Source organism: Stegastes partitus, unplaced genomic scaffold (genome assembly GCF_000690725.1).
Source record: "Stegastes partitus isolate 25-593 unplaced genomic scaffold, Stegastes_partitus-1.0.2 Scaffold791, whole genome shotgun sequence".
NCBI lineage: Eukaryota > Metazoa > Chordata > Actinopteri > Pomacentridae > Stegastes > Stegastes partitus.
Window position 1 is genome coordinate 268,230 of NW_007578522.1, and position 15,492 is coordinate 283,721.

Sequence of the window (15,492 nt, forward strand, 5' to 3'; positions counted from 1 at the left end):
ATGTAATGAACACACACAGATCTGCAAGAAGGACAAACGAGGGAAGTTTCTTTCATCAGCCGGAACAGATAATAAGAGTCTAGCGCTATGGAAGGGCGACTGAGCAAACACAATGGATCAGAAGCCAGTTCCTGTCCCGGTGCAACTGCAAACATTTCCATGAGACCACAATGAAATGAGCACCTTCCATTATAACACCACCTTTATCAGTCCATACAGAGGAGTGTATGAAGTTTTTAAATGTGCCAATGTTGCCATCTAGTGGACAGACACACACACCTCTGGATCTTTTGTACACAAATCAGATTATTTTAGTTTCTAATGTAATTGAAGAGTCACATATTTGTGATTGTTGCGTCCTCTTGAACATTTTTTAAAGCACTGCTTCCAAATGCAAGAGAGAAATAATAATAATGATAATAAAAAAGAAGGCATACAGGTTTGCAATGTAAGAGAATCAAGTGCCACACCCAGTCTCTTTATTTACAATATAATCTGCATGGATAAATTTGGGATAAAGCACGCAGGGATCCGTGTGGTCAGTCCGTCCAGCAGCAGCAGCAGCAGCAGCAGCAGCAGCAGGGTCTGGGCTGTTGTGTCACCGCACATTAGAGCAGTCTGCTGGGCTCGGTTGAGAAGCGGAGACAAGGTGTCTGGGCCACCCACCCATGCTCTTCCACAGCAGCTGTAATTTAAACAGCGCAACAATGACAGCTGGGGAGGCAGATGTCAACAGCAACATTAGATTTCAATCAGCCCGCACAGTGTCACCACCTCGGAGGAACGAGGAGGTGTTGGAAGCACGCTGCATGACAAAAATCCCCCACAATTTAGACAAAACACTCACTGTCTGCACAAGTTACTTCACTGGATGTGGAGGGGTTGTGTTGTTTTGTTTTGTTTTGTTTTGTTTCAGATCATAACGCTGCAGGCTTGGAATAATCAAGCTCACGAGCATCTCGCTGCGGCGACGCCGCACAAGCCAAGGAGATGCTTCCAGGATGAGGCCTTGTCAGATTGCTTTTGATGCCCTCTGTGTTGGTGAGAGCGGGCCGGGCTCCTTCGCTGCCCTCGGGGTGCAGGGGAGCAGTCTGGCCTTGGCATTTCACACTCGCTCAGCAGTCAAGCCCTGTGACCGTCTGCAGACCTCACCGCCAACTGCTCCCTTATACCCTCGCCCCCTTGTTGTTTGGCCAATTTTGAATATTCACTTGCTCTGAAAGTAATTCTGTCGGACACGCGACTGTCCGGCCGGATAATGTCAGCGGTGTTGTTGAAGAATCTCACCATTATTCTCCTTCTTCTATCAGATTTGTGATATGGATGCTGGCAGAAAGCAAATAGTAACCTGACCTAAATATGCTGAATATTTATTATTCAGAGCCTGGTGTACTGTAGGTTATTCCTCTGTGGGCTCACTTGTTGTAGAAAACTACTAAAAACAACACCAGGAGCTGCACTGTTACACCGGTTAGCTGCTTGTTTTTTTCATTGCTATGAATGAGCGACGTGTTTGCTGCTGCTTCCAGAAATACTCACGAAAGCTGCAGAAGAAAATAAAGCTCTACATACATGAGTCATGTTTTCTAAAACCTAGAGTGGTACCAAACTTTCCTAATTTTTAGAGACTATTTTCCTTACTAGGAAATAGACGAGCTAAGAAAGTGCACGAATACCAAAAAGGAGACTCCTTTGTTTTGGCTTTTCATAACATTTGCTTGCAGTGACATAAATGTTGAGATGTTAGAAAAAGGTTGGAAATGCTGTTTAACTATAATCCCACCTGGAAAACACTAAAGAGAGCTGATTACAGAAGCACATCAATGCAAAATATCTCATTTTAACACTTTAACACAAACTTTTCTCTCTATTTTTGCATCATCTGCACTAAATGCATGACTTCTGTTGTGTTTTTCTGACTGCATGTAAACTAATATGTTGGATAGGAGCCATTAAAAGGAGGGGAGGCTCACTAACCTTGGTTGACTTTCAGTTATCACAGCAGAGACCGTGATTACCATCGTGGCGAGCGAAACCCAGACTCCTTTTTTTTTTTTTGCTCTCTCGTAAACTCCACAATAAAAAAATGCTGATGTATGATGGCGCTGTATTACATATCATTTTAATGCGTTGAAAACCCTTTTTTTTTTCTTTTTTTTTTCTCTTTTTTTCTTTTCCAACAAAGCAAGTCAAGCACAATGGTGCACATAAACACATGTTGAAAGTTCATGAGCTATTTCACGAGAAGAGGGGAAAAAAAACAACCAAAGTAATAGCCTAACATTAAGCATAGCATTAAAAGAAAGTAATAATAAAAAGAAATATACAAAAAACAAATAGGCCACACAACATTAAAAAAAAAAGTGTCTATAAACAAGGTTAGACTGCTCGAAAAACACATTATTCAACATAATGATTTGTCCCTTCTATAATACTTCATGGTTAACATTTCTTCATAAATGTGGTATAGTGGGGAAAAAACAAATTAGCCCGATATAGTACTGAGACAAGCGTTAATTCCAACGTCTATATTTGTTTTGGTGTCAATTCTAGGGTTTCTACAGCAGGACCAGCAGAATAATATATCGATTTCTATGTAAATAAACGCCCTCCAAAGAGGACACATCTCAGCAAAAAAAAACAACGTGGAATGTAACATCATCTTCAAACTGTCCTCAGCTGAGCAGCAGCAGCCAGTTCAGGTACATCCACATGCTTCTGTCACGACCGCCATCAGCAGCTTCACGCTCTCTGGACTGTAGGTTCAGGAGCAAAGGATCCACTGTGTAAAACTCTATTAACATAATGACTTCCCTGTTTAAGTGGATTGCGGCTTCATGTATTGAAAAACAAACTCAGTTACAGACGTCCGTGACAAACTTTCTTTTGCTCAGAAAGCCATTTTTTTTCCTCTTCCTCTCAACGGGGGCAGAGTTATTCACTTGATTGTAGCACCACGGCCGAGAAACAAAAAGTAGAAAACTTAGATGAGTAGAAAAAAAAGAAAAAAAAGGAAATAGCAAACATGTGATGAAGTAATATATTAAAAACAGACTTTTCTTGGTTTTCTTTTGGTTACATCAGCATTTTGGCATTGTCCAAAACAAACCCTTCTTCTGCAGAGAGATGGTGGAAATCAATGACAGAAAAAAAAACACCAGGAAGGATTCAAGTTAACAGTTTTTTTTTCTCCTCGTCCAGCAAAGATCAACAGAAAAAAAACAAAAAAACCCAGACACAATTCTTGTTCTTCTTATTGCGTCAGTAAATCAGACATTTCTGTAACTGTCACTCTACCAATATGCTGCAGAACCAAAACCAACAATGTGTAAAATAATTTAATATATCTTGCATCTTAATGAACGATGTCAAGCTTGTCTGATTTGATGACAAGTATTTATTTATTGTTTTACAGATAACATACTTCACAGGGTTACCTTAGAGGTAAGAATCTCCTGACAGAACTCGGTTTTGACTCGTCGGAGACAGAGGGAGGCAGGGGGGGAGGGAAGATGAACATACTTTTTTTTTTTTTCTTTTTTTTTAATCAAGCACACATTGTAAACAACTGAGCAATATTTAAGTCTAAATGGCGTACCATAGAATAGGTGAGAGACAACAAAATGTAAGTAAGAAGATGTGCCTCTTGCTTGCAAAGACAAAAAGTTTTCATTTTTACAAAACAAATAATGGTCACTGACATTTTTTCTACGTTTTTATTTTTATTTTTTTTTTAGTGGCTGAGAGGTAGAATGGAGTATTTTCAGTTAAAACCAATGATTTTTTTTTTTCATTTCTTTACTTTATCATTTCATCATAATGAGTGAAAACATTACGAGTGAATAAGGAACCCCAGCCCTCCGATTATAATGTGAAATCTGTACAAACGTCTCCATTGATTGCGATATTGTTTTGACTTTTATTGTGAAACTTCTTGTTTGTATCCCAAAAGTCCAACGGTATAAGCAGAGGAAATATTTTTTTTTTTTTTGAAACTTTTTCTGGTTAGGATTTCACAGCACCTCGCCAAACTGTGGGACAGTGAATTCCTTTGTTTAATACTGTGAATAGCAACGTCAGTCCATGTTGTTGTTTTTTTTTTCTTTTTTTTTTCTTTTTGTGGATGAGGTGTAGAGATGGATATATTCAGTTGGAAGTATCTGAATGAACGCTTCCGGGTCCTTCTGTGGGCGATGTCACTGACGAAGGAGTCGGAGCATCTTGCCAGCCGCCGTTTGTCTGTGAAGATACGACGAGGAGGGGAGGAAAAAAAAAAAAAAAGAAGTCAGCTTACGGGAAACACAAGCATGAGACAAAATCTGTAAAGAAGTGTCAACAGTAGCTTATTTCTATGTGTCATGGAGCTTCAATGCAAAAAAATACTTTCACAAGCTCCACACCAACGCTGGATGACACAACATGTGGCTTTTTTGAATCTTACATGCAAAGTTGTGCTGCTTGAAACACACACACAGAGGCACCAAACGTGTCATACACTTGCAAACAGCCTTTATTAACTCCTATTTGCTCCTGTGTGGTTAGAGTCCGGCTCCTTCAGTTTACAGTGTGTTATATAAAATGGATTATATATGTATTTATAGCCTTAGTAATATGCAGAATTATTTAGGTTTAAAACTAACATTTCACAGAGACAGCAGGAATCCGAGGAAGCCGCTGTGTGCCGTGCTCATGGCTGCGACACAGCTGCAACTTTCACACATTTTAGCTTTTGCACAGATCAAATGAATAATGTGTTAATTAGCGAGATTTACAGACGCCTGACAGAGCCAGACTGTGTAAAGTCTAACCCAGAGGAACAGGTATGAAGGTGGAGTCGTGGTTATTTGTCCTGAGATAAATAATAATAATAAAAATGATCAAAATAAAAATAAAACAAAATCAAATCAAACAGCCACTAAGGAATTAATTTACACAGGGAAATAAGTCCCCTGTCTAGGCAAAAATATAAAGTTTCTTCGGTGTATTTCCGTTGCAAGCAAACAAGCAATGGCTCCTCTCTCGCCCTGGTAAAAAAAACCATGAACCCTCCCAGGTGCCTGCTCACCTGTACCTGCGTACCCATATATGTAGATTCACCCAGTGCCTTCAAAATAAAAGCATGAACAACTACTCAAATGAACAAAAGTGGTACTGATATTATAAGGCAACTAAAGCTGCGTTCTTTAAACAAAACAACAAAAATAAATGACTAAATATGTAACTATTAAAAATTTTGATAATTCTGATACCAAACAGCTTCAATAGGTGGTATCAATCTACTTATTTAAGTAATCAAACATCACATCCCGTCATGATGATAAACACGAGCAGCTTATTCAGTCCGTGCACGCATTAGGCTCCTGCAGAAAATAGCCCCTAACAAATGAACTCTTTATTGCTTTTAGAGTGTTTTATAATAAGCCACACTACACGTTATTTACAGCGTCTGTGCATCTGTTGAAAATAACATAAGTATGGATTTCTATTTACGTACAATCTGTGCAAGACGTCTCTCAGTATTTTTATTAATGAAAGGATCCGTGCAAAACCACTGACATGTGTAATACTGTAATACTGGTTTCTTTTTTATTTTTGTGCCACATTTGCTAAACTATCTTTACTGTATCACTGCAAATTACTCCCACAGCGGGATTAGTAAAGGCTCATCTTATCTTATCTTACACTATGTGACTGTGCTGCATGTTCATAAAAATACTCTAAGTGTAGAAAGTGAAAGTCAGAAAGAAAGTGCTTGGTGTAGGTTTATTTGGATCCTATAAACGAAAAATACAAGAAATTAGGTGCATCCTGAACTTCTAAGACTCTGACAGACAGCATTAGGAACCGTCTTCTACGAGACTCTTCATTTAAGAAATATCCTCGTGCCACTTCTCTCATTTTCCCTCCAAACGCCTGACATAATGTGAGATAAACAGAAGAGACGAGAAACAGAATACGCGGACCTTTCATATATCTCAGAATATACCCCCGAGATGGTTGATAAAAGAATAAATTATCACAACAAAAAAATAGCTCTTTAAAATGGAAGCCCTCTCAAATCATGATAAAAGGTTGACTAAAGACCATTAAGGACATTAATTGCAATTTCCACGCTATTAGTGAGCGCTGGGAATGTGCTGTGGCAGCCTCTTATTTCCAAACCCTGTTATTTTGTGTAAAGACCGACTGTCATCTTATTCAGAAGCAAGAGGGGAAAAAAGAAAATGAGGGAGAAAAAAAAAAAAAGGTCCAGTCTCTGAGAGAGGCGACACCCACTAGCAATTTGAGGGGTGTAATTGCTGTTCAAGGATAAAGACGGAGAGGTGAAGCACGAGAGTTCAGTCTGCAAATCTTAGAAAGAAAAAAAAAAAATACCATCGGGTTAAATAAATACAAGACCTCATTCACAAGCTCTGCGCTGCAACAAGCACAATGAGAGCCTCGGATTGTCATCATTACTGATACCCGGCTTTCCTATTAAGGCTGGATGCTTAGAATCTGTTCAGCCATAATTAGCTTTATCAGTAGTTTATAATACGTCGCTGCCTGATGTTTAAAGTTTGCACGGTGGCTTCTTCTAAAGATCTAAACTCCCGACTGGATGAACTTCTGGCTGGTTGTTGCTGTAGTTAAATTACTGCAAAAATACTTTTTCTCACTCACTCATGTGTCATCATTACATTTGAGGCACGGGGCTAAATAAATATTTGCGGATCTTTAAAGAACCTAGAAGGTCATTTGACAAGGAAGTTCCAAAGATCCTCGTCTAATCATCTGAAAGAAAAGATATGATGTTTGCAGCACAACCAAAAAACTTTTGATTCCTAGTTGAAATGACATGATGTCCTCTCTCTTTCTGCAAACAACAAGCAAAAATGTCATTTAACATGAATAATGTGTGAAGTTTCTTTGTTTTTAAACCACGTTGTGGGCGAGAGATTTATAATTCCAGCAATTCAAGTTCTAATTCAGGTTTCTCTTTCTTCATTTTATTCTCAGCCTCATGCGAAATGGCACGATGGATGATGGACGGATGAAATTGAGTGTCTTCAAGATCGTGATGTTGCGTGTAAACAGAAACATGCAGTGTGAGGAACATTTAGTGCATCTCGACAGGATAATGTGCAGTAACTGGACAGTGTGGCCACTTAACATTCATGACTGTCCGTAATCGGCATACATGCAGCTATACGTCCGCAGGCTGTGCAGCAGAGGCATGCGGCTGTATTTGCATGGCTCAAAAGTTCATTGCAGAGGCCAAATTCCACCTCACACTTAGTCTGGAGGCTAGTTTTGGTTTCACAATTTCAGATTTCCTCAGCGTTCATTACAGCACACTATAATAAAAAAGCATCCACCTCCAGTCGAGCCTGTTGCATATTGCAGCACGCTGGACGCGTTCGTGTTCTTATTTTAGCACGAGGGGTGTTGCAGGCTTGGCTGTCAGTGCTGCTGTTCCTGTGGATGAATGATCTGACCAATGTGCTTGGACTGTTAGCCCAAAGCCCCGCTCTTTCTGTCCCTGTGACTGTCGTATTGATTCTGTTCAGCCCCGCACAGCCTGTCGCTATGGATCTACATGCTAACGCACTGCCTCCAGTTGTGCCTGTCCCGCCCTGCCCAGCCCAGCAAGGAGACCGACAACTGGCCCGGCCTCTGACAGGCTCGTTAAGGAGTTATTTTAGGAATTAGCGACCGGGAACTTTTCCTGCGAAGCCGGTCTTGGAGGGCGAGTGTGACTTTTCCTACAGTGCCGACGAGAGAGCAGCGTTTGGGAGGGAGGATGACACCTGTGTCCTTGTTTCTGTCGACTGCAGGTGCCTCACTAACGCTAATACCCTCCGACAGGCTAGGAGCATGTCCAGCTACTCAGCCTGGTAGCTGCCTCATTGCCTGCCACCTAGGGCACGGGCTGGAGCAGGGGAGGGAGGAGGGGGAGGAGGGGAGGGGGCAACAGGCTGGACAGCAGCCCAACCCCGGCAAAGTCTGCTAAGTGGCATCCCAGCGTGCAGACAGATTCAGACGATAGCACCACACACATCCCAAAGTAAAACAGCAAAGAAGCGTTAGGAAGGACGGAGGGAGATTGTTTACAGGTCTTACGTTGATGCCCTGTGGACTGTACATCTGGCTGGCTGCGAGGCTGTCACTGTATCCTCCGGTCTGGCTGATAACATGGCGAAGGGTATCCACCTGGAACAGCGGGGACACAGACAAAAGGCCTGGTCAGACAAAAGCTCCGGATAACAAAGACAGCTATGCACAAGGAAAGGTCAGTCTGATAGTAAAAGGGTACCGTAAACAGGAAAAGGTTACAAACAGCGAATCAGAATGATTAGGCTGCTAATACGAGCTTGATAACAGACGCGGCAAATTGACAACAACACGAGAAAAATTACAGGGAGCGACTAATTATGAATGCATTTGTAGTTGTGGTTAAATAATGCATCAAAATCAGGCATTGGTGGTCGTATGTGTCTACATAAACTACCCGTTTACTGCACATGCACTATGCAGGGTTTTTTTTTTTTAACCACAAATGAGACATGAAGTTTCACAACAAAACATCTGGCACGGCTCGGTCATTTTCAAAAGTAAAAGTTGCAGTTTTTTTGCAGCTTATGCACAAAAACCTTCCACATTGACTTCACAACAAGTCCAACTGCTCCACTGAAGAGGCCAATCCAACTAAACTTTCTTTCATGTAACTGTAAATCTCTCAGAGGTGAAGCGATTCTGACGTGATCGGGAGAACAACCCTTTCAAAGCAACATGGGTTTCGATAATTAAGGCCAAACCCCGAAGAGCTCTTTACCTCCTATAAGGGTCGCTGCTTTTGCATATTCATTAGTGACCTAAAGCATCTGTAGAGCTGATCTGAACAGAAAAGGAAGGATGGAGGGACAAGAAAATGATGCCAAAAGCATTAAAAGCAAATGAGAATATCACCGTGGGTGGTGATTCCTTAATCTATAGTGAGAGTTGCAACACTACGGTGGTCATAACTGTCCACTGGGGCAAGGTCAGGGAGCCACAGTGCACCAGTGGCTATGTGAACTCTTGTCAGGAGTGCTGATGAGTGCTGCATCGTTTCCAAAACTGTCTGCCGTCGTCTATTCAACGGCGACTTGACAATGGTTTCTACATTAATGTACGGCCTCGGGCTAAGTGTAACCTCCGTTCCACTGTGTAGGTCAAGTTGTTGTGGGGGCATCTGAACTCCCAGACTGGTCAGTGGCTGCACAATGAGCTCAAGAATAGGTCAGCTTTGTAGGACACTAAGCTTGGAGAGGCGCCTACCTGGGATTGTATGTTGGCCCCAACCTGCCCCCCTTGGTACGAGTCCCCATTGAGGGACTGCACACTCATGAACAAGTCTCCGGAGTTTGACATGTTAAAAGAGCCAGCAGAACCTGAGAATACACAGAGGCAGAGAAGAAGAAAGAGAGCAGGAGAGTAGGACAAAGATCAGGAGAGAGAGGAGAGAGTAAGAGGGGAAGAAGAGAAGGACAGAAAAAGGAGTTAAAATGAGCATGCATAAGCAAAAGTGCATTAAGTGGGTTAGTTTGAGAGGGTGGCCAGCATAATGAAAAAGGCTTTTTTTTTTCTTTCTTCTACACGACAGAAGCAGTGGATGAACATTAAAATATCACTGAACCATAATTCCAAAGGACAAATCAACCAACAGGGACAATCAGACAAGATTCTCATCGTAAAACTATTTAAGCCCCAGTTAAAATGAGCCGTATGGATTGTATTACCGTTAAACGTCCGTGCTGCTAGTGTTTCATTAAGGAAGTAATAATTGATCTGCAGGAAGACCCAAAGAATCGTCTTCGTCCTTTAATGGACCCCAGCTCCCCAGATGTAAAGAGACCATCGCGTAACTTGATTTCAACACCCGGTCCTAATCCAATACAGTTGCAAAGTCCTCTATATGACAAAAGACTCCGCTTGCCCTCTGAGCAGCTTAATGGCATACACGAGGTCAACCGGACAAGAGGCAGGAAAAATTAACGTCCACAAGACCAAGAGGTCAATAACAGAGAGAGAGAGAGAGGCAGAGAAGAAAAACTGGAACAAATAGAGCGAGAAAGCTAAAGCGTATTACTGGGTTATTTAAGGAGAAGATGGGCATTCTGTTAGTCTCAATGAAGCAGCACCAGAGACTGACTTCTTGAGTGCTCCATCCTTGTGCTTCTTTCTCCTCTGATATACCATAAAAGTAGATTTTTTAAATTTTTCCATCCACACAGCTTCTTCTAACACAACCCAGAGGTGTTATCTGGAGCCTGGAGCTCACCTGCTGAGTTGGGAGTTGAAGGGGAGTTGGCCTGGCTGCCGTGAGCAGACACACTGGTCGCGTTGACGGCGGTCCTCGCTGCGTACATGTTGGCCTCTTCTTGGAACTTGCCGATGTTCTTCTTGTATCGGATTCTCTTGTTCCCAAACCAGTTTGATACCTGTCGAGACAGCAGCGAGTTAATTTCGGCAAATTTAAAGCCCAAACATTCACGCATTAAATCGACTTTGGCAACATTTTACTTGCAGTAGATATTATTTAACACATCTGGATTTAAATTCCTGTGGCAGGTAGCGCATCATGTGTGAGCACTGGGGTCGGTGGTTGCTATGATATAACTGTGGTCGCCACGTGGACTTGAAAAGACGTCACGTGGCTGAATATTATTGGGTTTTATTATGTGTGAAACTTGTTTGTGTCGCAAATCATGAAGCCCTCTGAGCCCCAAAGCCCACCAGTGGGTTTAAAAGACATTTATCTTTTAAAAAAATAAAAATAAAAATAACAAAAGGCACAAAATGTATCAGAGCCACAAATTTTAAAACCAGTCTTTGAACTAATCAGGTGTGATGTGCCGTTCTGTCGGAAAACTTAACCAAATCGATGCTTTAAAGTGTTTTTTCTTTTATTAAGCCCCCTTTATACGTTTAAAAAAATTCCAATTTTTAACTGTTTGCTTAAACCAGATTCTATAAAAAAATTAAAAGTCTGCATTTTCTTGTGCAACCATAAATAAATCAGCGACTTATTTATGACCAACAGTCACACAGCAAAAATTCAGGGGCTTTTTTTTGCAGAATTGGGCTTAACTGCAGACAGTGTTGACACATAAACTAATTAAAAATGTAAGTAGCAAAAAATCTATAGTGTGTATCACTTAAAAAATGTTGTACATGCTGATCTAAAAAAAAAAAAAAAAGTTTTGTATAATAAATATTAAAAGAAATTTAACTTGTGCTTTGCTTTTTTTTTTCTTCTCTTTTTTCTAAATGACTGATAGCACTGTAACTGTAATAATGATAAAAAAAAAAAAACATTTTTGACTTCATTAGTAGCCGTTCTTGTGCTGTTTCTATAGAGGAAACGTTCCATACAGGATTTACTGGAATAAAACCTGCAACATATAAACTGTTGCAATAAAAAATGAGCCCGCAGTGAGTAAAAATGTGACGGGGGCAACAAAATATTCAGAAACTGCTTGGAGTTTAAAGGGTTAATTCTGCCTGTGAATATTTCATTTCATTTACATGGATCACATCTACAAGACAATATTCCCATAATTCCTAGGTTGCAGTTTTACACCAACCCACAGAACAGTAACATTTGTGCAGTGCTGCCTGTGTTTTGATCAGTGATTCATGGACCAGCTCTGGAGCTCGACTATAAGTAACATTGATCAACTCACCATCTTCAGTTCAAATGATGGCCTATATGGCTTGATTGGATGGACTGCGTATAAAACACTATTTCTACTCAGGTTATTTACTCTTGTACAGATGACCTCTCATCATTTTTACTTAGTGGCATTTACACCTTATCAGACTGAAATTACTACAAATACACATCAGACCAGGGCCCCTGCTCACAGCATGCAATCAAGTGTAACATTTTCTATTTTAAAATAATAATAATTTCTCCATCGATCTATAAATTCTAAGTGACACTGAATTTACAGTGCAGCTGGAGATTATTCACAGCGATCCCGTCTCCAGATGAATGTGACTTTAATGTGCCTTATTTCCTTATTATCGACAGTGTTGTCATGGCGACGTCAACTGTTGACGAGAACGTCGTGCGTTGACGCCGAGTTCACGCATTAACGTTACACCAGAGGATTCACTATCAGCTCCTAAATCACAGATACAGGATGTGTTTTGGGTTTTTTTTTCCAGTGCACAGCTTCTAAAATAAGTGTAAAAGTAAGAACGTGTCAGAAACAAGCACAGACGAACAGTTTGTGACTTCAAGGGTCACATTGATGCAGCTGATTGCAGGAAAAGAACACAATTTCTCCTACCAGGCTCCCAAATGTTTGACTATTTGGAACTTGTTCATTAAAAGTAAGTTTGATGCTTAAATCTTATTTTGTTATTGTCAGTAACCCCGAAAAAAATCAGATGAGTCCAGGAACCTCTGCAGTAGAGCTGAGACTGACACTTAGAAAAATAAAGATGCATGAAAAATTAAAAATCTAAAATTTAACAATGTTGTATAAATGTCAAAAAGAAAGGTTTGCTCACTATTAAATAAACCACTCTTTATATTTATTCTTATTGCTATTTAGCATCACAAGCTATCGATAAGGTTTTCTCAGCACCCTGAAGCTTACACCAAGCCAGCATTGTGCTACGACTGATAAAATCAACTGTTAATCTGAGTATTACTGATGGAAATTCCAGCCTAAAGGGCCTTGAGCCCCAGTGATTTCTTTCTTTTTTTTTTTCGTTAATTGATTCTCGCTAACACAGTTCCCATTTCACAGTCTGAGCGGATTCGTTTGTTCTCGCCGGTTACCTGTGACACTGTGATGCCACACTTCTTCGCCAGTTCCTCTTTGGCCTCCTCGCTGGGATAGGGGTTACTGAGATGGGAGTAAAAGTACTCGTTTAGGATCTCTGTCGCTTGTTTGTTGAAGTTCCTCCTCTTTCGTCTGTGCGGAAAACAACAGAGAGAGTAGAGATTTATAAGAATGAGCTCTTACGCCACCATTTTACCAAGACAATGTAGTTTGCCTGAGATAAATAATCATAAAAGCAAATTTTAAAAAAATGGGGCAACAAAAGGTCAAATAAAAACATTTTTTGGAGTAACATGCATTAAAACAGAGGGACAGGTTTAGCTGTACCACAGAACAGGGACACACACAGACCTGGCATCAAGAAAACGCGAGCGCAGGATCATAACGGCCTCGCAGGTGCTCTGTTTCAGCTGCATCTGGATGGAGCTGAACTTGCGGTGGATGATGCTGACCATGCGCTCGATCTCTTTGGGCGAGATGGGTCGTGTTCGAGACTGCTCCCTCAGCAGGTTCATCACATGGGTGGTGAACTCATTGCACGCCTGGATGCACAGACAGACAGGATTCATAAGAAGAATAACTATCACAGAGGCTGGACAGCTTCAGACAGAACAAAAGGATGAAATTGGATTCTGGAGAGGCTGCACCTTCGCTCGCAGGCCTCGGCCCTCGCGCAGGCAGCGCTGACAGTATAACAGCAGCAGTTTTAGAGGTAATAAGAGTAGTCTAAATTAAAGCAGCAGACACAGTGAGATGTTTCGAGCCAAACAAATGTAGCAGCGGAGTCATACAGTGGAGGCAGCGAGACTTGCAGTGCTCTGAATATTAAAAAGACTTCTCTTCAATGGAAGAGAAAATGTGACAAGTGAAGAGAAATCTAAAATGACAGCAGGCTTTCAGTCCCGTTCACGTTCAAGAGGTTTAAACTGTCTCCCTTTCTTTTCACTCCATCTTTCCGTCTACCTCGTTCTCTCTCTGTCTGAATCAGTCACTGGATATGACTGCATTCAGAGTCAAGGTGTCTGTTGCTTGTCAACACCAGGGTTACGTCAGTCAAAGTGATGCACCGAGCAGCCGTTCTGCTTGCACACACACGCTAGACACTACTCACTCATAAGCGCGTGAGGTGTACATAGCGTGGTGACACAAAAATGCTCAGGTGTATATTGACTGTGACAGTTAGCGATGACTAGCCTTCCTCGGAGAAGATGACAAACCCAGAACGCTTTGACTTCCGAGGGAATGACAAGACGTTACAGTCTTTGGAAAAGAGCTGGTGTGTGACTGATATAATGGCTGCTTGCCTGCTGAAGATAGCATCTCTGAAAGCTTGGCTTGTCATGAGCTGTCCTGCGAGTGCTGATTTCAAGAGCATTTTACTATTATATTGAGAAAATGAGCTAAGAATTCTCAGCAAAGCATCTCATCCGTCCTTTATGCCGTCTTAATCTCATGTCAGCTCACACGATGGAACTTTTTCTTGCTTGGAGTGAACAAAGGACAAGGGGAAAAAAAAATGTGGACACATTGTAAGGCCACTATGGTGATCAAACACCGACATTCACTCAGTTCAGGAATTTTTAATTGACTTTAGCTGCATGTTTTTATATAGAAACTTGGGGGAGAACAAATAAACGCCAGCTTTATATATGCTTGCTCTCCTCCACAGAAAGATGTCAAAGGTCAGGGTTAAATGTCGAAATGGTCTAAATCCTACTTCAGGACTGTGTAAATCCGCAGAGGAACAAAAAAGATCAGGTGTGTTCGGTGCAACATCCAACAGAACTTCAGGTCAGTGCAGCTTTACATTCGTGGATGCCAACATTTTACACACTTTCCTCAAAGTTGCCTCTATGGTACCTGAGATAAATCCATTATCCTCGACGTACTAAAGCTGAATGTGTTTTGCAGCAGCAGGTAATAAAGACTGAGGTCGCTCGTCCCCACCTGTTCATACTTCTCCAGCTCTGTGTGGTAAATTTGCCGGATCTGCGACAGCTTGGCCCGGTAGTCAGAGTGTTCTGCCGAGTTGTCGGCGCCGATTCCGCCGGTGGCCGCCGCAGCCGCTGCCGCAGCCGCCGACCCGCCGCCCTTCTCCGGCCCGGCCACGCCCTCCGCCAGCAGCATGTTGTCCAGCCGCATCAGCTGGGGGTCTGGAGGCTCCTCCTCCTGGGCGCCGCGGATACTGAGCACTGCAGGGAGATGACATGAAAACAATGAGGCTCAGCAGCTCCGTTTACATGAACGTTCACAATCACTGCACAGCAAGACATAAGAGTTTTACAACAGCTTAAAAAGAAAGAGTCTTAGCTATTCTTCCTCCCTGAAATATGCTGTCGTTATAATAGTTCAAGTCTGTGCCATAAAAATCTGCAGCCTCACACAGGCTGGCAGATAAGCAACACCATAAAACTATCATTTCATCGATTCTGACTATCATTTTTTTGGAAAAAAACAAAAAAGAATTCACACGGCCTTCCACCAGAGTTCATCTTTCATTGCTCTCCGTATGCTCAGACTATGTTTAGCTACTAGCTGATAGCTTTATTATCCTGTCAGCTGCCACCTAAACAGAAAAACAAACTAATAACAAAAGTCGGACGCAGTGTATTAACCTCAAAACACCTGGCTTACATAAATCAGTTAAGTGGATTAGAGAATTTGAGCTAAA

General features: G+C 41.6%; 1 protein-coding gene across 1 annotated transcript; it reads right to left on the reverse strand.

Annotated features, from left to right (window-relative positions):
- Positions 1-2,100: 2,100 nt before the first annotated feature.
- On the reverse strand, positions 2,101-15,013 carry LOC103364900 (pre-B-cell leukemia transcription factor 1-like; the record flags this gene model as incomplete). The annotated part of the gene is made up of 7 exons (XM_008292189.1): positions 2,101-4,239; positions 8,104-8,193; positions 9,301-9,413; positions 10,304-10,463; positions 12,818-12,953; positions 13,173-13,363; positions 14,769-15,013. Coding segments are annotated over 7 exons (1,028 nt in total), but the record flags the coding sequence as incomplete, so codon positions are not given.
- Positions 15,014-15,492: the final 479 nt, after the last annotated feature.